At 42.2% G+C, this 23,027-nt stretch overlaps 1 protein-coding gene across 1 annotated transcript in view; it reads left to right on the forward strand.

Moving 5' to 3' along the window:
• The window catches only part of LOC122171705 (doublesex- and mab-3-related transcription factor 1), a gene marked incomplete at its 5' end in the record, with an annotated part of 52,402 nt that overhangs the window by 23,438 nt on the left and 5,937 nt on the right, over positions 1-23,027 (forward strand). Inside the window, one exon of the mRNA XM_042839446.1 lies at positions 5,073-5,235. Within this exon, the coding sequence (XP_042695380.1) occupies positions 5,073-5,235 (163 nt within the window). The remainder of the gene's footprint in view (positions 1-5,072; positions 5,236-23,027) is intronic.

The raw sequence follows: 23,027 nt of genomic DNA on the forward strand, positions 1-23,027 counted from the left end.
CTTTAATTCTTTCTTTAAAACAGTTCAGAGGAAAACTATGAAAAACACATTGAGAGTCACACTGAGAAATTTGAATACATTTTCTAATATTATTACTATTTGGAAGTGAAATAATTTACATGGCTGAATTAAAGAACAGTTTTTAAGGATTTCTTAAGAAGACATGCAAAACTCTCTTTTGCTGAGTCCGAAGAAAAATGTCTGTGGCAGGGCAACTAGCAATCTGAACTCCAATGGTAGCTACTTCTCTTGTAAAGAGGATTGCTCTTTTTGGCTTCCACAACCTGTTTCTGGCTCAGTTTTTCCCTCCAGTAAGCCTGGCCTTCTTAAAGAACTCTGCAGAAAAACTCCAGAAATACATGTGAAATGTGTAAATATGTTTTTTTGTGCATGTGTGCATACATACACATTGCACAAGTCACTAGTCACAATCCTGGTTTTATGCATAAGCAGTGTATTATGTACTGTATTCATAACATACCCTTCACAGTATAGATTTATGCTAAAAGTATCCTAATGTTTCTGACAGCTCATGTGTGACATGAATGTAATCCATATTTCTTGGAGGAGCTAATCTAAGCAGTTTGTTTTCCAATACTGCTGATAGGGCTATATCTCTAGATGTCACAGCAGTTGAGATTCTGATGGTAACATATTGTTTATGGGTCACTGCCTTTGTCTCAAAGAATAGGTTGGAACAGAAATAGCAAAGGTTAATTAGGTTTGTCTATCAAGGAGGGACAGATATAGATGTCTCTTGTGTTTTCTATGCTAGAATCAAAGGAACTCGGGATAGAGTGTCGTAGTCTGTTTTTCCTCACACTGTAAAATGTGCTTAGTTGGTTTTATGAATGAAACAAAAACACCTGGAGCAGTCTGAGTACAGCCATGTTTGCAAGGGTCAGCTCATGGGCAGTAGCATTACAGGTGAGAAAACAGTGGCACTCTGCTTCGCAGCTTGGGAAACAGAGGCACAGAACTGTTGTCCTGCCCAAGGTCACACAGCCAGCAAGTGATGGAACAGAAGTCCTTAGCATCTGGCTTTCTGCTCCGCTCCCCAGCAGCTATCTTCTCACCTCACAGTAAAAATTACCTTGTGAATCTGTTTACAAATAACTTGAAATAAATGCAGCATGCGATTCTGTGCCCCACAAAATTGTCTTTAATTTTAAGACCAAGGAGGAGATCATGCAAACTCTTAACAGAGTTCCTGTGGCGTTTCATTAATTTTTGTTTTTGTTCTAACTTAGCTGTTGATGAGTCATGGGTGATGCAGATGCCAGAAAAGCATGGGCCAACTTATTTTATAGAGCTCTCCCAAATCATAGTAGTAGACTGTGACCTCTTGTTGTTCTGAATACTTTGCGCTGTTTATCACCCAGGTTTAGCGTCTGTGACTTCATACTTTTTCATCTTGAGAATAATGCATGTAGTCAGGATCAGTTGAAGATATTCGTATCGTACTAGGTGTATCACTGGCTTGCCTGCAAGGCGGTTGCAGCTGCCACAAATAAAGAATTTATTTCACAAATAAATAATTGGCCATAGGTTGATCTGTCTGGAATCAGTCATCTGGGAAGAGTAGGCCATTTTCTTGCTGCCAAGGCTGGGAGAAGGAGCAAGCCAACAGCTGTGCCTGCCTCACCTCTTCTCTTTCTGTTTACCACCATCTTTGCTTATTTCTTGTGGTTATTCCTCCACAAGGAATATGTTCAGAGGTTGTGCAGATGCTGCCAGGAATCTGGGAGGAGCACCCTGCTCTCCCTCCAGCTATTCAGCAGATTTTTTTTGCAGGGCTCTCTGGAATGTTGTGAACCAATGCAGGGGCATCCTGTTTGTGCTCCTCAGGCTTCTGATACATGCTGTATCACCCTTGGACACTGCTGTAGAGCTGTGCTGGCTGTATAGTTATGCTTCTAGTGGACAAATTGCTGCTTCTTGTTTCCCCGTACTGATTCTGCAAGCAGACAGAGAAGGAATTTCCAATGTGCACATTCTTTTTATAAGCCCTCTTTATTTGTTCATAGGTCATAAGTGTATCACTGCTGCTTGCATATGTCCATTAATAAGTTACTGAAAGTACACTGTGTTGTACTATTCAAGGGAACTTGTAAATGCTGGTTGATCCAGGTGTGCTTCTCAGAGGACTTGTGTCTCTCCCTGAAGTCAGTGAGGTGAATCAGCTCTTCATCTTGTGGCTGGGGCAAGGCATGAGTGGTGTGGTGCTGGAGGGAAGTGCTATGTAGAGGAGGTAGGCAAGGTTTCCACCCACCAGGCTGCCCAGGGCCCCATCCAACCTGGCCTCAAACTCCTCCAGGGATGAGACAGGGACGGGCAATGTGTTCCAGTGCCCCACCACCCCCAGTGAAAAATTCCTTCCTAATCTCTATTCTAAATCTCATCTCTTTTAGTTTAGCACCATTCCCTCTGACCCTATCACTGTCAGACTGTGTAAAATGTCAGTGTCCGTTCTTTTTAAGCTCCCTTCAAGTATTGGAAGGCTGCAATAAAGAGAAAGCTTGAGCATTCTCCAGGCTGAACAAGCCCAGCTCTGTCAGCCTGTCTTTATAGGAGAGGTGCTCCAGCCCTCTGATCATCTTTGTGAGCTTCTTCTGAACCCAGTTCAACAGCTCTGTGTCATTCTTGTGCCTCTGACCTGGATGCAGTTCTACAAGTTGTGCCTCATGAGGGCAGAGATGAGGGAGAGAGAATAGTAGTACTGTGAGATCAGACACCGTGGGCAGCCATGGGTGTAACTGCCAGGCTTGTCAGAGGAGAGGAGGGAGTGGGAGGACATGAAGTTGCTTGATGAAAGGTACCTGCTTGGAAGGCAGAGTGTGCAGAATTTGTGTCACATCCAGAAACACCCCTTGTTACTGTGGAGAGTAGCTTATGGTAGGATGGATCAGAGTGGTTCATGGGACCATCCAAGCCCTTGCCTGTTTTGACCTCATGGGAGGCAGTGATGAAGTCAGCAGGAGATGCCAGAGGGCAAGGCATCTCCTTCTGTCATCCATGCATGACCTGGAACTGGAACCCTGATGTTTTTCCAGGAAATGACCTGTGGAGCAGCACCCATCACAGCACCCAGCTCCAGCCCTTGGTAGGCTGCACTGGCCTGAATTAAAAACAACCCACATAGCCACTGGCCTCCTCTGGTTCTTTTTTAACTCTCTTTCTGGCTGTAGCACTCAAAAAAAGTGCAAAGACTCTGCAGAGCTGCGGGAGTTAATACGGATCAAGTGCCCCTTCTCACTGGGTAATCATCTCCTAAACCCCTTTTTAATGCAGCGCTAAGGTCAAGAATTTTTATGGCTGGTTGTTTTTTTATTGTTACTGTAGAATAGGATTGCTAAGCACTATAAAAAGGAAACCTTATGGTTCAGATTTACTGTGGTGTGTATTCTAAACAGTTTAATAAAACAAAACGAAAAGCTTTTAGATTTTCTTCAGTGGTTAATACACAAGCATATTCTTTGCAGAGCCAAGCTTCTGACTGTCGGTCGGTCTGTGGTTCATAGACTTGGTGTGGGTAATAAGATTATAAAACATGTCTCTTGCTAGCCAGCTACCACACACTAATAATAATAGTAGTAATAATTCATTGAATCCAGAGATTTTAGGTGAGTTGTTTTTTAAGAAATGGAGAAAAAACTCTGAAAAAAAGGTTTGAAAGGAAACAGGTCATTGCATATGCTCTGCAGAAAATGCAAGCAAGAATGTGATGGTTTCTGTGCCAGGGAGCCATTCCTCCATTTTGTTACAGCTAACATACCACCATCTCTATCAGGTTACCTTTTTTTTTAACTGTATGTATGTAAACATGCAGGAGAGGGAGGTGAACATCTTGAGAATGGGATGCTGCCTACAGTCCTGCCCCAGCAAGGGCAGAAGGACTGTGTGTAGAAATGCAGCAGAGAGGACTTTGCCTTGCAGAGGTGACATCTTACAGCATAGTTGACATACTGTACTGTTGGCACTGCTACCTTTGTGCCTGATACAAAACTTCCCATCTGCCAGTTGTTCACTGGCCAGAAAACTTAGGGAGATATAATCAACTAGCATTAACTTTCCTCATGAAAATCATCATCTTGTGAAAAACTTGGTGCTTTTGGTTTCCTGAGCATTATATGGCCACAGAATCACAGAATGGCCAGGGTTGGAAGGGACCTCGAGGATCATGAATCTCCAACCCCCTTGCCATGATACATTGTAAAGTTTTGGAACAAATAATAGTAGATGGTAGGTCTTCTGCAAAACAGAAACTAAAAGCACTGCCGCCTCTCCATGAAGATGACTTTGAATCATTTCAGGGTGTTGGAGTAAGGTTTGTTTTCTTTGTGCCGCCAACTTGACTGCCTGATCTGGGAAGGATGAAGGTTTGTCTGGCCATTGTCAGACTCAGGTGACACAGCACAGTGGTTTGTGCTGTTACGGCTTTGTGACAGATGTACTCTGTAGGCTGCCCACCACTTGGTTGCACTGTGTAAGCAGAGAAGATAGTTCTTCGTCTCACTGAATTTTAAAGAAAACACTGTGGCTGCATGTGTATAGCGCTGTGATTCAGTTGGATGTGTCTTGCACAAGTCAGTCAGCAGAACTGTCTTAGCTGTCCTGTGGGCTCCTGGTAGAGAAGTGTCACTGGTCTGGGACGTCTCTGTCTCCTCAGGACTGTAAGGCTAGGTGGACTCCTGCCCTTCTTTGAACACTGGTCAGTGTGTGTAAATGAAGGGTTTGGAAAATTTCCTGTGGCCCTGTTAGTGGTATAAGTGGAGGGCTTGTGAGGAATCTCACTGTGATGTTATGTGTCCATGTGCCAGATGCAGCTTTAACTGAGGTAAGGTCTGCATGCTGGCTTTACTGCTGCTAGATTTCTTATAGGACTGGGTCATCTTCCCTGGAACTGGGTGGCACTGACACACAGCAGAGCTCTAAGGTCAGTGCATAGGGACTTGGCTTCTGCAGCCCCTGTGATTGCCTCCTTCAGAGATGTATGCCCATGGGGCAGAGGGTGTGGACACAACACTGAGGCTCAGCTTTCATGGGCAGCTGTTGCAATTCTGTCTCTACAGATGAAAGGGATGGAGAACCGCCACGCCATGAGCTCCCAGTACCGGATGTGCTCCTACTACCCACCCGCCTCATACCTGGGCCAGGGGGTTGGCAGTCCCACCTGCGTCACACAGATACTGGCCTCGGAGGACACACCCTCCTACTCAGAGTCGAAAGCGAGAGGTAGGTGGATCTGCTGGGGCTTCAGGTACCAGTTTGACCTGGCATAGGTATCCTCAAAATGTGGGTGGGTGGTGGGAAGGAAAGTAGTGTCAGACAGAAGGTGCCACAGAATCCTTAGGAGCTGATTTATTTGTGAATGATAGTGGTAAAGTGAAACTATTTCTGTATGGTGAGGCAAACTTGTATTTCAGAAGTCTTGTAGTGTAGAGCAGTTAGTTACACAGAATCACAGAATTGTAAGGGTTGGAAGGGACCTCCAGAGATCATCGAGTCCAACCCCCCTGCCAAAGCAGGTTCCCTACAGCAGGTCGCACAGGTAGGCATCCAGGCAGGTCTTGAACATCTCCAGAGAAGGAGACTCCACCACCTCCCTGGGCAGCCTGTTCCAGTGCTCCGTCACCTCACTGTAAAGAAGTTCTTGTGTACATTTGTGCAGAACTTCCTATGCTGCAGTTTCCTGCCGTTTCCCCTTGTCCTGTCTCCACTCACCACTGAAAAGAGTCCGGCCTCGCCATTCTGCCCCCCACACCTCAGATATTTATAGACCTGGATCAGGTCCCCTCTCAGTCTTCTTTTCTCAAGGCTGAACAGACCCAATTCACTCAGCCTTTCCTCATAGCAGAGATGCTCCAGGCCCTTCACCATCTTTGTGGCCCTCCGCTGGACTCTTTCCAAGAGATCCCTGTCTTTTTTGTACTGGGGAGCCCAGAACTGGACGCAATACTCCAGATGAGGCCTCACCAGGGCAGAGTAGAGGGGGAGAGTTGATGTACATTTTGTGTACATTCTTGCGGTTTGTATGACAGGCCTCTAGAGATGGTTCCTGTCTGTGCTCTTCACAAAGCTATTCCAAAAGAAAGATGCTCCAGCTGTCTTTCTCTTCGTAAACTGTGTTCATGATTTCTCCCCCTGGATCCACAAGCCCTCCATTGAGCCTCTGTTCTCTTCCTTCTGAACCACTTGTGGAAATTATTCTTGTATCCCAGCAGTATCATTACACCCTTTACAGACTCACCTCTGTGTTTGCTTTCCGACTCATCACATCATAATGCTTTGCTTGGAACTATTACAGATAAATGTTTTTTCACATCAAGTGTTCCTGGTTATCTCAGAGGTCATCTGCATTCATTTTTAGAGACAAGTTGGTGAAGTTACACTGTGGTGTTCTGACAACATTTCTCTTGTTTCCTTAGTCTCATGCTCCTGCAGGGTAGAATAGTAACATAACAAATGAAGTGGTCCTTTTGGAGCAGACCAAGCTCCATGTAACTGCTTCCTTCTCTGGAGCAGGTGGTAAAGGATAATAGAGAAGAAGAAAAACAGAAAGAGTTGAGTGACTCTACTTCTTGTGTCCAGAATTCTCTTTGCTGCAGCTTTTGAAGGTGTCCTGAGTTGATTGCTTTTGAACTATAATTTTCAGTTACCTGCATGGACCTACACTCCATGAATTGAGCTAATTCTTCCAGATGCCTTTTCATGCGTTTTGTCTCTCTGTAACAATGAATTTGGCAGTTTAATTTTATGTGGTCTATGGGAAGTATTTCCTTTGGTTTCCTTCATACTTGATGAATTTTTGTGATGTTTATCCTTTCTATGAAATGACAGCACTGACAACGGCATCCAGACCCATTTGCTTCTTTTATGCACTTATACGTTGAAGATAATTTTATCACAGAATCGCAGAATAGTTCAGTTTGGTGGGGACCTTAAAGATAATCTAGTTCCAACCCTCTTCATGCGTAGGGCTGTCACTCACCAGATCAGACTGCCCAGGGGCCCATCCAATCTGAATTTGAACACCTCGAGGTTTGTGGCATCCACAGCTTCTGTGAGCATCCTGTGTCAGTGCCTCACAGGCCTCAAAGTATGAATCTTCTCTTCACACGTGTGTGTGGATCCTTTCTTAATGTCTGATGAAAGGATGCATGTTACTTAGGTCCCTTAACTGTTACCAGTCATGACCTTTTTGTTGCTGATGTTGTGGTGTCTGTTGCATTTGATTTGTGGTGAAAAACTTTGTTGTGGTTGTCTCCTTAATGACTCAAAGTTTTGGAAGATGAAGTGTATTTAAGTCATATTTGTGGCTGGTGTAAATCAGCATTGAGCCCTTGAATTCAATTCAATTCAATAAGCCTGGGATGATTTATGCGAAAGTGGTGGCTGCTGTTTCAGAGTGGCTGTTTTCTGAAAGTCTTCCAACTAAATATGACGTATCAGATAAATGGAGAAACAACACATGGTGTGATAAAACCTGAGGCTTTTTTCTGCTTCTCCAGTAGTTCTAAATGGCTTAGAGAAATCAGTGATCCTTGGTTCATTTTCCTTCTCTTTTCTTCAGTTTTATTTTCTTCCCCTTTCTCTGACCACCATTGAGCAATGACGTCTTTCTTTCTGCTGATTGGTCAAAGAAGCATTTGGCTTTATGCTCAACTGCAGTTGACACTTTTTCTTGCATCCATCACTACTAACTCACTAAGAAGTCTTACCAGTTGAGTGTTCTTACAAATAGACAAAAGACCTTATACCCTTTGTTCCCAAATGCACTTCAGTAATTTTTCATCACTCTAGAAAAAAGTTGTGCGTAATGTACCACTGATTTTTAAACTGCATAAATACTGTATTTTCAATAATCCTTGACTGCTTCTCCAGACAATATTCCCCACACAGATATTGTTCCCTAAGTTACACCATCAATCAGAAACCGACAAGCAGTGAGATGTAATTTACTGAGATCAAACAGCATTTTCCAGACTCTGAAGAAGTGTTTTTCCATAGCAGGAGGTAGTGGGTGAAAGAGGCACAAATATTTTTGTGAGAAAGTTGAGCATGTGAGTAGGACCATACCTGTTTCGTGGCCTTCTTAGAGACATCCTCTTTTTCATTATGCCTATTCTTGGAGGAAATGACTGCTTTTACTTTTTCCCTCTACAAATAACATCATATTCTCAGGCTGTTAGTCAGTGATTTACTTTTCACAGCCCCTAGAGAGCGTGAGGCTTTTTGCCTCTCGTTACCATTTGTGTGGATGCTGAGTCAGCCAGCAGACTGTCAGTGGCAGATCCCTTAAAGTACTGACTATCCATGCTACATGTCATCCCCTTTAGAAGGCACACACGCATTTCTCCGTTTATTGCTGGACTGGTCTTTCTGTACAATGCTTGACTACTTTATATGAACCTTCTATGGTGTTGGTGATTGCTACTTTTTAAAGACAACTCTAGAGCATGTTTTAAATGAGCGACTTACATTTTACTCTTTTAATTTTCTGTGATTGAAGTGATGACCATGCTCAGAACCATGTTTTCTTTCTATGAATTTATATGCAGATTTTAGGTCCAGAGTGTAATATTAGGAGCATCTATTCTTACACATTCTATAATGCAGACTGTACAACTTCACTTAATAGCTCTTGCAGCAAGCTCAAAACTATTTTTTAATAAGATCTGTTCCCATAGAAACTTTACAGGAATGCAGTAATACGTATGAAAAATCAACAGGTCAAAAGAAAAAAATTAATTTTGCAGCCAGATTTTTAAAACTTCTGAAACTAGTCTCTGCAACACAAATGGTTATTAAATTCCCAACCACAGATCAGAGATTGTCTTAGACTACATGCAGTCTATTACCCACACTTCAGTTGTAACTTCAGGTTTATGGAGGTTTTGCCAGTTCATATATTCTCAGTATTTTAGCCAGACCATTTCATTAATTTTGTTCTGCTAAGTTAACTGTCTTTTTAGTCATGTTGAAAGGAAGGGGAAATGAGCTAGCAGACCACTGATTTACACTTTCTTTGTTTGTACAAATGATGTAAAATTCTCAGTAAGCTCTTGACATTTGTATATGAGGTCATACCATGTTACAGAGTGTTGCATATCATAATGGACTGACATTTGCTGAATGGCAAAAAACCATCACTCAACTGCCTTGCAATTTGAACATGTTCTAAGTAAAATGGCTTTGCTTCCAACCAGCACAGCTGCTACCCTTCTGCAAACTGGAAAAAAGAGGGAGAAGAAATTACAGAAACCAGTGAGAAATGACAGAAGGATGTTTTCAGAACGCTCTCTTAGATCATGAGGTTATAACATGTACATAATAATTTCTAGATAAAAGAGGAATTTTTTAGTCTACTTTCCAACATTTTTCTTTTCCTTTTTTTTTTTCTGCTACCTTGCTAATTTTTTTCAGAATGAGCAATTAGAAAATAAGGTGTATGAGTGGTTTTTACCAGTCTCTGTGTATACAGATCGTGCTTTAAAGCATGTCTTTGTTTTGCAAGCCAAGCTGAGAGCTATTTGTACAAGAAGTAGAGAAATGAGAATGTGTATATGGCAGGCACGACAGAGTGTCCGACTTATAGAGCCAGCTGCCTTGATCACATTTTTTTCTGTGAAATACTTGGTTTTGGTTTTGGTGGGGCTTTTTCAGGATTGGATCAGTGCCTAGAATTGCCAGGTACCTTCAGTTGACTTTGGATGAGGCCAGTCCTGTCTTAGATTTGTGAAATACCTGCACAAGACCTTAATTCGAGACTTCATGAGGTGTATGCTTAGATCACAACCAGATGCCTAGCTCTGGACCCTATTTCCACTGAATTAAACGTGAGCCTTTGCTTACCAGTGTGAAGGTGTTTTTCAGGTTTGGGACAGCGGCAGAAAAAAAAAAATCAACATTTAAGTAGAAGGATGCAGAGGGGGCACATCATTTTATTTGCAAACACCTTTTATTTGATAACATTGCATTCTCTTAAAGTTAGCACAGAAATCAAACTCATTTTTGTTAATATTTAGCAAATATGCTGAAGAAGGTGGCTTGCATTTAAAATGTTGCTTTAGTTGCGGAATGGAGTTGAATTTTTGTTTTCTCAGTAGTGTCTCAGGATAGTTGGAAGCGTGTAATGCAGCACTGAAGCAGGACTGTGTTTGCAGCTTGAACATAAAACAGGAACCACACAAAGCAAGAGTCTGAAACTCCATCCAAACACAAATGAAAAAAGCTCACATGAAGCATTCGTTTTGATATAGAAAATGTCAAAATTTTTGCTTAAATCAGCAAACAATGTTTGTTTTTCAGGGGAAAACATTTCTAGTAATAATTGTTCTTCTTTTTTTTTTTTTTTTTTCTTTGTCACCAGCACAGTTCAGACATTTTCCAGATACTTTTCAAGGGGTCAATCCTACCTAGAGTCTAGTAACTGTTTAACAAACTCACTAGTTTTACAGTTGCAGAAACTAAGGAGTAGTGATTGAACACCAAAGCAGAGACTTCTCTGTAATACACTCCTGCTTCTATGTGGCTGGGTGCTGTACTGGGAACACCAGTGAGCTGTTGGAAAAGCCCACCCAAACTATGAAGCAGTTCTGTAGAGTCTCTTCCAGTGGTTAAACAATCAAGGGTATGTCGGAAATTGGCTCCCTGCTTAAGCAGAAAAGTTCAGTAAAAGAGATGCTGAAATGCAGTGAACGTAATATGCCTGATAAATGAGAGATGTCCTGGGTTAGGATATCTCTCTTCAAGTGAGGTTGCAGTGTGCAAAAGTTATGCCCCTTTTTTAGGTTTCTTAAGTACAGTCTTCTTCCATAAATATGTGCCCTTGAAATTCTGTGCAAGATAAGAATCACATTCATAGTCACAGACAGCACCTGGTTGTAGGATCAGAGAGTTCAAGAAGTCCTGGTATGCAAAAGGTCTGAGACAGTGCCCTTGCATTTGTACTGTTTCAGTGGATGTTTGAGATACGGAAGCAGCATGCTGCAGCAAAGCAGACTGATCTGCTATGACTGAGAAATTGCTTCAGAGACTGGGGAAATACCCTTGCATTTAATTGCTCTGTTAAATTTGCTGCCAGCTGACAAGATGCACTGGCAGAACTGTGGCAGTAAATGCTTGGAGAAGTGAGGCAGGGCAGTCAGAAACAGTGGAGAAGTGAGGCAGGGCAGTCAGAAACAGTCCAAGTTTTTCTCTGTCTGGTCTGGAACAATTCTGTGTAAGTGAAGAGTGACTCTTGCTACCCACAGGCTCCAGGCCTTGTAAGTCTGAGGGATACCACTTCTGCTCCTTTTCTGCACATCCCTTAGCAGAATGCCAGTAGAAATGCATCCTGGATGCAGAGGGGCTTCAACAGCAGAGTATGTGAGGAGTATATCATTTTGCTCCTAGAATGGATGCAGTTCAGCAGCATTTAGCTTGTGTGTATTTCTTATGTGTATGTTCGTGGATCTTTTCCTTAAAAGCTGACCTCCAAGATGGTCCAAGAGTGTACCATCCCTTAGGCACAAGGAACAAGCAGTATTCACTGAAACTTGAGTCTGTTTGCTACTAACTATCCATCTTACATCCAACTTTTACAAATAAATACTGATACCAAACAAGAAAGGAAGAGATAATAATCTAATCCTGCAGATCCTTAACAGTCATTTGAAAGATCTATGTTTGTCAGCAGGTCACTCCATTTTGTGTAGTTGTTTCATCCTTTTTGTGCTTTCTCATTGCTGCTGTTCACAGTCCCAGATGGCTGTTCTGTGCTCACCTTCCCTTCGGTGCCCATTACAAGGATGCTAGGAAGGCTTGCAAACTTTGGACTGCTTCTCTGTGCCGTGGTTTACATTTCTGTTTGCGTTCATGCAAACCACAGCCTTGCCTGCTCTTCTTGCTTGCAGCAGTCTCGTTTTTGTGTTTTGTAACATATCACTGTTCTGTGGCTTTTTTAGAGTGGCAAGGTACAGTACGTTGGGGGCCACCTGTGTATGCGTGCCGAAATATACACAAATAGATATGTAACTAAACAGGTGTATATGTATTCCTCTGCTAAATAAATCTGCTGTACTCAGACACTTCTGCCTGCTTTCACAGAACTTGGGCTGCATGGATAATCTGTGGAATTAATTTGTTGTCGATATGGTGCGAGAGCAGAATAGTGTGAAAGCTGGACAATATGCTGTTATTCTTTGATTAGATCAGAATAGATTTTGGGCAGTTTGTAACATTTTACAGATGTTTTTAGGGTAATGACATTTTAACATGTCATTTTCTTTCTCAGTGAGAAGCTGAATTTTAGACTTAGCTTGGGTTTGGAAATATTTTTTTTAAATCAAGCAAGTTGCTAACCCAGATTTGTGACATTTGTACTCATGCCTCATTGTTTCATTAGCTGTGGCAGCAGCATTCAAAATACATTTGAGAATGTGAGGCATATTTAATGTAAACTCGAGTGATCTATTTTTTTTATGTGTGGTTAAGCCTTTTTGTAAATTATTGATCTGTGTTGTGAGGTTGGATTGGTGAAGATTTGGCCAATGTAGTAAGTATGTAATAAGTATCCAAGGTCTGACTGACAGAGAGAGAAAATCCTGGAAAGGAATGAATTTAAGCATCTGCTTACATTGTACTCTGCTTCGGTTTATTCTTGATTCAGAGAGTCATTTTAGTAATTTCTTCTTGAAACACCTTTCTTCTCTGCTCACTCAAAACTGCAGAGAAAGGACACAGTCATGCAGCAAACTTGTCGTTGTGTGGTTGCAGAGTTATAGGTTTGATTCATGAACCCTGCTGCTCACTGTGGGGAAGAAGCTGGTCCTGTGGCAGTGGCTGCAGGGGCTGTGGTTTGTTTTTTTTTCATGCTTAAAGGATGCTGGATCCTGTTCTAAAAGCCTGCACCATGGGGTTTGGGCTTGGTGCTCTGGTTTTATTATGGAACTTTTTCCCTAAGAACAGAAATTCATGGAAATCGTTAGTAGTAAAACAAACTTTACCACAGAGTGGTAAAACAAGTTGAGATGTTTTGTCACAGCAGTGACAGCAGCGTGCTTACCAAGGTGTGGTTGGTAGCTGTAACAGTGAAACTTGCTCCTCTCTTTGCTTTGCTGTCAAATGCAGCTGCATCCTCCTAGCCCTGGTTAAGAAAAGGGAGAACTTGGGCACATTCTGTGGCGCATTCTGTGCAAAAGCGTTTACAGAGAGTATCTTGCCTTTCATGCCAGCTTATCAGAGCAATGACCTGAGCTTCTGCAGGCTCTTTGACTAGTATAAGGCACTGTAATATATACTTATACATGTAGTATAAGGCACTATAATGCAGCCCTGCTGCAGATTGTGAGAAACTCGAGCAAAAGATGTGTTTGCTGCTGATTTCCTAATAAGAAAAAAAAAAAAAAAAAAAAGGCAAATCAGAGTTGCTAAGTTTCTGAAAGCAGCCTAGATGGCAGGAGGCCATGAGCCAGGCTGTGGCTCTTGGCAAGAGCCCACAGCACTGGTCCTGTGCAGAAGTGATTTTAGGAAGGAAGGTGAGGGTTTCCCCTCTGTGCAGGTCTTCTGGCCCTGTGCAGCACTCTCTGGGTGATGTGAGACTAGGTGAGGGGACCAGGGGGAACAAGGGATGTGGGCACAGTGGCCCCTTCCTCCATCTGCGTGGCCACCAGTGCATGTTTGCATGGCCTGTGTAGGGGGATGCCTGCATAGGGTTTGAGCAGGCCTGCACGAGTGGCGCTGGCTACTTGATAGGCCTTCTTAATTTGGCAGCTATTGGCCCTCCCACCCAATACTTCTAATTCTAAGCCTGGGTGTTACCGATGGGTTTATTTCCAGTGCTCCTCGCAGGCATAGCTTAGGCCAAGTACAAGTTGAATAACCTTCAGGAAAGCTGTGCTGTCCTTCTGTCGGCCGCTGTCTTTGAAAATTGCCTGCAGAGTTAGTGAGCAGGAACAGTTAAGATTTACAAACAATGATGAAGCTTGTCATGCATCTTTCACCATTCATCATCTGGGTGCCGTGGCTGGGCGGTGAAGTGTTCTTCATAAAAACCAGCTCAGTGTGAAATACACCTCGCAGCAATGTTTACTGCTCTGAAACTCGTCAGCAGCCCTTTATAGTAAATCCAGATTGCGATGTGACATTACAGTATATCATTGCAGAGCACGCTGGGGTTTACACTAGGAATGAGTGCAGTTCACACCAGATGAGATGTCGAAATTGAGTTATGTAGGAATTTGGCTGTTATATGGGGATAGCTTTTGTTTTCCGAGGACTGAAAGTTAGCTTTATATATATAATATATATAATCTACACATACCTGCACCTGTGTGTGGGTGCATATATGGATACAGACATATATACACATGGATATATGGATACACACATGCTATGCACACATTCTCTGTGCGAACACTGCAGATGTACAAAGAAATTACTCTGACAGGACCCTGCCTTTTTTTTTTTAATACTGTCTCCCTATTTTTTAGAAGTGTTGCAACTTAGATTTTCAGTGAAGCAGGCTTTTATTTTCAAAAAATACTGTTGAAAATACCATTCTTGGAACAACAAAGTTTGATTATTGCTGGTTGAAAATTCAGAGTGATAAGTTTTCTTACATTTTTCAATTATTTGTGTTATTTTTTTCTGCTTGTTTTGGGTTAGCTGTTATTTTAAAGGCATGGGGCTCCTATGAGGTAGTGCTCCTGGGGCCAGCCAAGGGAGGTGGCTCCTGAGACAGTGTGGCTGGATGCGGACCATCAGCATGGAACTGCTGGGCTGTGCTGGTGGTTTCCTCCCACTACCTTGGGCAGAAGTTCTGGGGGAACTTAACCAGAAACTTGGAGATACGGAAGAGCAAAAGTATGTTTGGTTGTATGCTGAAATGGTAGTTCTTCCAACTAACTTCAGTGCCTTCATCTACAGTATTGGCTCCAGGTTGCTAAGAAAGGGAAAAAAGAAAAGGAAGAAGTGAGATAGTAGGCGTTTTTGTCCAGCTGCGTGAGAAAGATGGCAGTGCAAAAAGTAAATGGGACATTTTGTATATGAGTATATATGAGTAGAAGGCTGTCTACTGTCTTGATTATCCTACAGGCAAGGACAGCAACCTTCTTCAGTGGGAGTTAGGTACTTTGGTGGTAGTTACCTGATTAAAAATAAATGAAATGAAAGGTGGGAGATAAGGAGTTTCTGAGTGCACCCTGTGACATTGTTATTTCACTGCTATACTGCAAAATCTGGAAGTTAAGTTAAATTTCCTTGTCTTTAGTGTGCCGTGACTGTCCTCTGTCTTTGAAGCATAGATGTCATGTTCTGGACTTGTGACAGAAGTCTTTTGGCTTTACTGTGTTGCAGTTCAGCCAGAGGGAGAGGAGGTGTGTTTGAAATACTGTTACATTTCATTTTAGATTTTTGGGATCTATGTTGAGTGTTAAATATAGTACAGAAGTGGAAAAGGGAGTATGACTGCAGTTGGCACTATCAAAAAGAGAAGATAACTATATTTCATTTGTCCTCCTCAGTTATTTTCAGCTTCTGTTGTTTTTCCATTGAGTGCTCATTCTGCAGTGAAATCGTACTTTCTGGCTGAAAACATTTTCCACAAATGTGTTTATCATTGCTAATTTTGTTCAGTTGATTTGTTAGGCTTTTTTTTTTTTTAAACTATAAAGTTTATCATTTGGTCTGCTGCAGACAGCATAAGGCTAACGCCTCAGATACACTAATCATGTAGGTCTGTAGGCTTCTAGGCATACAAATAGCACTGGAAGCTTGTTCATATTCAGAATTAATTTCATGATACAGTGTTAATCTCACCTGTTTCTGCATCAGAGGCCTTAAAGAATCCCAGCAAGTTTCTTAGAGATGATGTGGAAATGAAAGTTCAGAGGTGTTGAGTGTCATTTATGATGTTTTTACTTTCTCCTTTTATTTTGAGAGGGGAAAGTTTGGACATCTTTTATGTTACTCTTGTGGCTTGAATTAGAGGGGTGTAGAGTAAAGCTGTCACTTATAACGTACTGTTTTCAAGCACCAGAAAGTAGCATACAAAATCAAAGGAACATATTTCTTCACAACCCAGACTGCTTTATGTGCCTGCTCAGTTTCTAGTAACTTTGCTAAGCCGCAGTCTTCAGATATTTGTGGTAAATGGTGGCTTGACATAGTGAAGCTGTAATAGCCTCAGGGAAGTGGAGGCCCTCAGTAATACATATTCAGGATACTCTTGTACAGATCGTCATTTTATTTGCCACTCTCTGGCTTGCCTCATTTCTCATCTGTAGTAGGTTGTACGTAGATTTAAAGACACTTGCCAGTATTTGGAAAAATACTCTTGAAAGGTGCCACATAAAACAGGTGGGCTCGTGGTATATTATGCAGTGATTGTGTCTGTTGTTGCTGCCCAGACATCCCCAAATTTGAGTTAAATGGAGAAATGCTGGCTTGGACCAAGAAAAAAAAGTACGCTGCATGTCGGGTTAAGTCACTTAATTTTATCTTGCTTTCCCATGCACGTACAAAGGTCTCCGGTTGGGGGTGGCATTTCTAACAATGTCCCTGCAGGAAGCAAAGCAAACATGCCTGTAGCACGCTGTAAAAATACTCCAGAAGGAAATTGCTGGGAGTAGGGGGGCTGGGGGGCGAAACATCACAAATAAGCCAGCAGTGCGTTGGCTGATTATAATGACTGCCTTGTAGCATCCAGGAGTTGTCAATCATAGCTTAACGTTTATAGAAGTGAAAAGTCAATGTCTAGTTGTTTAATTTGACATGGCTCTCGGGTTGAGAAAGTGTAATCGCTGGAGGGGACAGTTAAGTAGCTGTGCTCCGTGTCAGCCTGTCTCGCTCCGACTGCTGCACTAAACGCTTTCCTGATGAGCGATAGATTTGGTTAAATACCAAGATAATTGCTAGCTACAGCATCCAGCACTCTTTTAATGCCTTGTACTACATCTGTATTAGCTCTTGCCCGAGGCTGTTTGAGGTTTCTGCAGCAAAGAAGGCATGTACGCTCAATTACATTACTCTCCTTCGGTTTTTGAAGGGCAATTGTTGCAGAGCTAAATAGGTTGTAATAAATTACATTCTTTTCTTCCAAACCTGTTGCAGTAAATCAGACATGCAAATGTTACAGCTGCTTTTTCGTTTTAAGTGACGTTTTGTTAGTCTGCCTTAACACCCCAAGGATTATTTAGACAAAGTGTCTTTTCATATGAAAAATTAAAACTACCAGACTTTTAAAATTGTCTGGCAAAACCAGCAAACTCGTTTTACATGCTATAGAAGTATTTGCTTTTCCTGGTTGGTTCACATCTATAAATCAGATCGCGGCACAAATGCACTTTGCTTCTCAGGGTGCACCATCAGAAGGGACTGGAGGGGCACTCCCACTGCAATTAGGTGGGTGTCAGCATTTCCACTGCCCTCATAACACGCTTGGTATGGTAAGGAGACTCGAAATGTCCTCGCTACTTTTGTCAGAGTGGCTCAAGGAAATCTTGTTGCCTGCTTATATCTGCGGGTGGCTGCATGGCAATGATGCAGTGCTATGATGCTGCTGCACAGTGATGCTACATGGATGCTGCACTGCCTTGGTGCAGCTCTTGCCTTCTGAGCGTGCTGCTGCTGCACCAAGCACATGCCAGGTGCTCCCTTTTGTCTCTTTACAGTACAGTCTACGCTGCACCAAGAGAGCCTGCACCTCTTGTCACCTGCAGAGGTACAGCTCACTTCACAAATGTATGAAAGGGGCTAGCTGAGGCAGAGGAGAGCATATGTTTTTGTCCACATGTTTTATCTTAAAATTCTGAGCAGATTTGAAATTATAGAATCACAGTATCGTAGGCTTCTAGAGATCACCCAGTCCAACCTACTGGTAAAGCAGGAAGTACCTTTGGTAGTAGCTTGGTGATTGAGCACTTCATTTTGTTGAGATTAATTTTGGAATGTAACGCAGAAAAAGCAGAAGCCTATTTACCATTTAGAAGTAAAACTAAAAATTGTGATTTTGCTTAACACCTTCAAATTAATTCCCACTTTTCCATAGTTTTTTACAGTGTTTATATTATTGCACACTTACAATGCCCTATGCTTGATATTTGTCCCACAGTGCCAGTTAAATCAGTTAAGCTTCGTAGGTTTGCATCCCCGTGCTGGGGGTAGCATGCTTATTTACCCCAAGCATACCACTAATCACTTAGTTGGTTGCTGAGATAGAAGAGTGCTTTTAGCCCAGTTTGTCACTAGTTTTGTTTCTTTTCTGGACGTGAAAGAAAAGGAAAAATCAGTGAACTCTTTCTCCTGTTCCTTTATAAATAATTTTCCCTTTCAAGTTCTGTCCTAGAGCACTTGCAGAAACTGCAAATAATATTTTCTTTTCCCACTCTGAAACAACCATTTACACACAGTTTTTAGCAGATTTTTGTATTGGCTTTTGGCTATGTAAAACACATTTTGATAGGTTGTAGTCTGAGCCAGATTTGAGCTAGTTGTATGCCCTTAAGTATCATTTTAAAGCTCCTGAATGCTACAAATCAAGACTTTACTGTCCTCATTTTTTTCTCTCCCTCCCTTAGACAAATACAAAGTTGTAGCTCATTAAACTGTGTTTACCAAGTAAGTCATAAATATTTTGTCCCAGCTCTTTGCTGCAGTGCAGGTGTGCCTAGTGATTTTAGTTTGGTTGGATTTTATCACTAGTACTTCCCAAGACATGCTGCAGGCAGATTTGTGCGAACGAGGGAGGCAGCACCGGCCTGCTGAGAGGGGTCTGCTGTTCTTTTATGTGGATGCTTCTGCAGGAGGTAGCCGAAATGAAGTTGTAACATAATGAACCCTAATAAAAAGAGGTGAGGAGGGAGGAATGCATGTTGGCCCTTGGTTTGGGAGTAGTTCACCCCTCCTCAGCCATGCTCTGACCTTTGCGCTTCTTGCTCTAAACTGTCCAGCTTGGATCAGGGGGCACCCGGACCTGCTGATTTGCATTCACCTGCATTTTTGGGTACTTGAAAATCCATCCTTCTCTGCAGCCTAGAGCAAGTCCTTCTGTCACCTCATCCTTGCAGCCCAGCTGGCCAAGCTCAAAAACCTCAGGGGGAGCATGCAGAGATGCTCCTCTGCACAGCCTCCCTGCAGGGGGCTTCCTTCCCCCCCAGAAGGCTCAAGGGACCCCAGTCAGCTCCTGTGAATGTGGACAGGCCTGGAGCCTCGGGCTGCTGCTTCGGGAGAGCTCTGGATGAGGACCAGGCATGCTGGGAAGACACAGCTGTTTTCATCAAATGGGTTTTGCTGCATTCATCTGCCGTGTGCCCACGGTGGCATGGCTGGGAGCAGGCCTTCCAGCAGTGCTGGCACAGCCAGCTGGGGCAGGCCCCACCTCAGCAGCACAGGGCTCTGTTGCACGCCAGCATTTCACAGGGTGCGTTTAATGCTGCTGTTGTGTTAGTGGAAATAAATATAAATATAACACAGTGGGTCTGTCATAAGCCTAATGTTGTGTGAAACTTCATTTAACTCATTTGACTACCTTAAGAATGCTTTGTGTTCAGTTTTTGTCCCTATTTTCTCAAGTAGAGTGACTTATTGTGACAAGGTTCCTAAACTTCAGAGTGTATAAATCTCACTTTAAAATAAGTAGCAACATTTTTACTCTGTTTATGTATATACCCCTCTTTTGCTGCAAATTTAACCAGTACTTGTTGAACCATTTGACAGCAAGTCTGCTTGACTGGCTTCTACATTAAAGTTAACACTGAAAAATAGTAATGCCATGGTAATATTAATTCACTTTAATGCCTCCTCAGCATTTAAAACTGTAGATTCACTTGAATTCTAACCTGTACGTGTAAAGGCTCCTTCATTTTTCCCATTTACTCAGTTTTGAGTGCAGTTGTTTGTGAGTTTAGTCTTGCTCATGCTGAAATCAGTGGCAAGCCTCCTGCAGCTTTTGCTGGCATGGTGTAAGTTGCGGGTCCTTCTTTGTTCCGTGCCAGCAGAGGAGATTACATTATGAGAACATTAAAAAAAATCTGTTCTTGACAAGTGAAAAATCCATTGAGTCTACTGTAACAGATCACTTTCATTAGACTTAGCATTTTCTCTGATTATTTAGTAACCTCTTGATTTCCAAAAGCTTGTAAGTCATATTCAGAAAAGATAATTAAGCCATACAGTATTGCATTTTATCACTGAGCCCGTATTTTCTACAGTTAAGAAAGTCAATAAGGCTGAAAGAGCTGAAGCCATCATTATTAGCTGCTTGGTTACTCTTTGAGTGTTGTGACTGATGACAGCTGGCATGGATTTTGTCCTTGTTTTATAGGTTGAAAGTGACATCATGAGCAGTAAAAGTGTAAAGAACTGTGACCAAAATTAAAGCTTAAAGTTAAAATTTATTTGGCTAGTCTTGGTGTTGCACAAACTGTGATAGACTTCTTGTTGTTTTTTTTTTCTGGGACACCAGTAAAGATTAACAGCTTTTCTGGCACAGGAGCTGGAAAATAGTCAGCCAAAACAGTGTTAGATTTGGATTTCTGCATGGGACACCAAGAAGTTATTAGTGGTTATTAAAGCTATTTTCTTTCTCTAGTATTGCTACATAGGGAGAAAACTTGTGCCTTGTCCTCTGTCTTGCCGTGTATTCCACTGCTTGATAACGTTAATCTGAGTCTGAAACACTCTTTTCCCTTAAAATTACCATTGCTCTTCAGTCAAACATTTTCCTGCCACACTATTGTAAATTGCAGTGTGTTTTCTAGGCGAGATAGTTATTAACAATGAACTTGTTTGGACGATCTTTAAAGAGGTACACAGAGCAAAACAAAGGCAAAATATGCTGTCATGATGCACGGGGGCGAGTGAGAAGGGAGAGTCACTCTCTGTCTCCTCCAGCATGCACTGACCCAGATCTGCAAGGTGGATTGCTTCAATATTCACGAAAAGAGCCACCCATGACTGGCTTCTCAAAAGATGGAGTTGGTTTCATGGACCTGGCTTTGCAGGTGGCTGTGCAAAAGGGTGCCAGGGCACTGTGTTTCCTGCCTTACTGCTGTGCCTGGGAGTGGTAGAGGCCAAGATGTTGCTGACCTCCTGGCTCTGCAAGGCAGATTGGTGCAAAACTAGTCCTGGTGGAATGAAGTACCTACAATGGGTGTTTGGGCACATGTTCCTTCCTCTGGCAAAATACTTGTATGTTTCATGAAAGTGATTGATAGATGCAGGTTTCAGTTTTATTTTAGAACAGAGTTCTTAATTCTTTCAAGAACGAGAAAAAACAGTCCAGAAAGTGGATTCAGAGCCCTTTTTTTTTCCCTATTGTTCTGTCTTGTCCTTTGAATACAACACATCAACGTGTATCTCTTTGCTGTTGTGTGTAGAATTGTATGTGACCTCTAGGAACAAAAAGATGAAAGGTCCAGGCTTTGTCACAACCTTGTTTAAGTGATGAAGTAAACGGCTTTTCTCTGAGTTTCCATGCTGCTCACTTCATCCCTCATAGCCACATTTTTTCACATCTTTCTGGGGCGCTAATACCTGCTTGTATGTTTGGGTGGCTACTCTCCAATCTTGCATCTTGAACTGATTTGGTATTTTTTTCCAACATAAATTCCTCTCAAAGCATTGTCCATTTAGTGATTTACAGAACACCCTTGCAAACCATTGGGTTTGCCCAGCAGTGGAGCATGCTCCACTGCATGCTGAGGGACCATGAATGTCTAAGGGAAGCTGGGATCTCTGAGAGCACATCTGCTGATGGTCATTGCAAAGACTTGTAGCCTGAAGAAGCATGTTTATGTGTGCAAAACATAGGGAGCTGGGTATTCTGCAGTAGAATAATTTCTCTGGTGTAATTCCCAGTCTGAGCGCACAAATACATGCACAGGACAACACAGGGGCTTAACTAAGTGAGGAATGGAAGGGATGGAGAAGAAAGATAACTTTTTTTTTGTCACAGTGCCTTTTCTTTGGAGGATTAGTACTAGTTCAGAAATACCTCAGCCTGTGCCTTCATCTTTGCTCCTTTGTGATGGGGAAATTGTTGTTCTGTTGTGTAGTCATACAGAATGTTTATACTTATAGATGACCCAATCAACCTTCCATAAAGGTGCACATTTTAGCCATTAACTAGAGTGGAAGAGGTTTATTTTATGTTGAGATAACCAGTTCTTGGAGTGTGATTTCCTTCATGTCTTCCAAAGCACCAATTTTCTATGTTAAACCATTAAAACTGTATGTCTTTAAGGATGGAACTATTAATCAGGATTTTGGAGTTGAATGTAAGATTAAATGCTTTGTGTGGGATTGTACTGATTCATACCCTGCTGGGACGTGGCTCTGGTAGAGTGAGCATTTGTGGTGAACATCTTGCCCAGGAGGTGTGTAACCACTCAATTCTGCCAACCTAGGCTTGGCACTAGCAAGCTTTTTCCTGCTGGGCTTTGCACATTGTCTTCAGATCAATTCAAAGCAAGTATACTCATCTTCATATACCTGGTTTTCCTGAGTGTTTTGTGATAGTTCCTCTGTTCTCTGCCTTTCATAGCCTCAGGCACCAGCTTAGTCCCATCAAGTTCACCATGTAATGTAAAACTGGTAGAAGTAAAAGGTGTTGGTCAGTCAGTACTGTTTTGATGCATATTCTGTCTGCAGGTTCTCATGGCAGTTGCTTTGTAATTGGTTGATATTGTTGTGAGGTAGGATTTGGAGCCTCAAATAAAAACCCAAAACCTGTGCTTCCAGAATGTCTTCCTTGCATCCTTCCTGACCAGCTGGAGGTGGGTGAGGACTGGAAAGTCTCTTTTGATTGTTTCTCTTATTATTGTAAGAGAATTTAAAGGCAGGGGTGAGGGAGTTCAACAAGAGGATATTTTCTTCAGCTTCTGGTTTCTAATTACATCAAGTTATAGCCCCACCTTTTTAGTTGCTAAAAGTACAAGCAGGAACTGGAAAAGAATGAGATAATCCATAGTAAAGCATGCTGAATAAAGATCTCCATTCAGATCTTTACCTCTTATCCTGAGCTTCTAATGCCAAGAATTAATGCT

This window comes from Centrocercus urophasianus, unplaced genomic scaffold (assembly GCF_019232065.1).
Source record: "Centrocercus urophasianus isolate 14NV4802_14NV808 unplaced genomic scaffold, USGS_Curo_1.0 seq_925, whole genome shotgun sequence".
NCBI classification, from domain to species: Eukaryota; Metazoa; Chordata; class Aves; order Galliformes; family Phasianidae; genus Centrocercus; species Centrocercus urophasianus.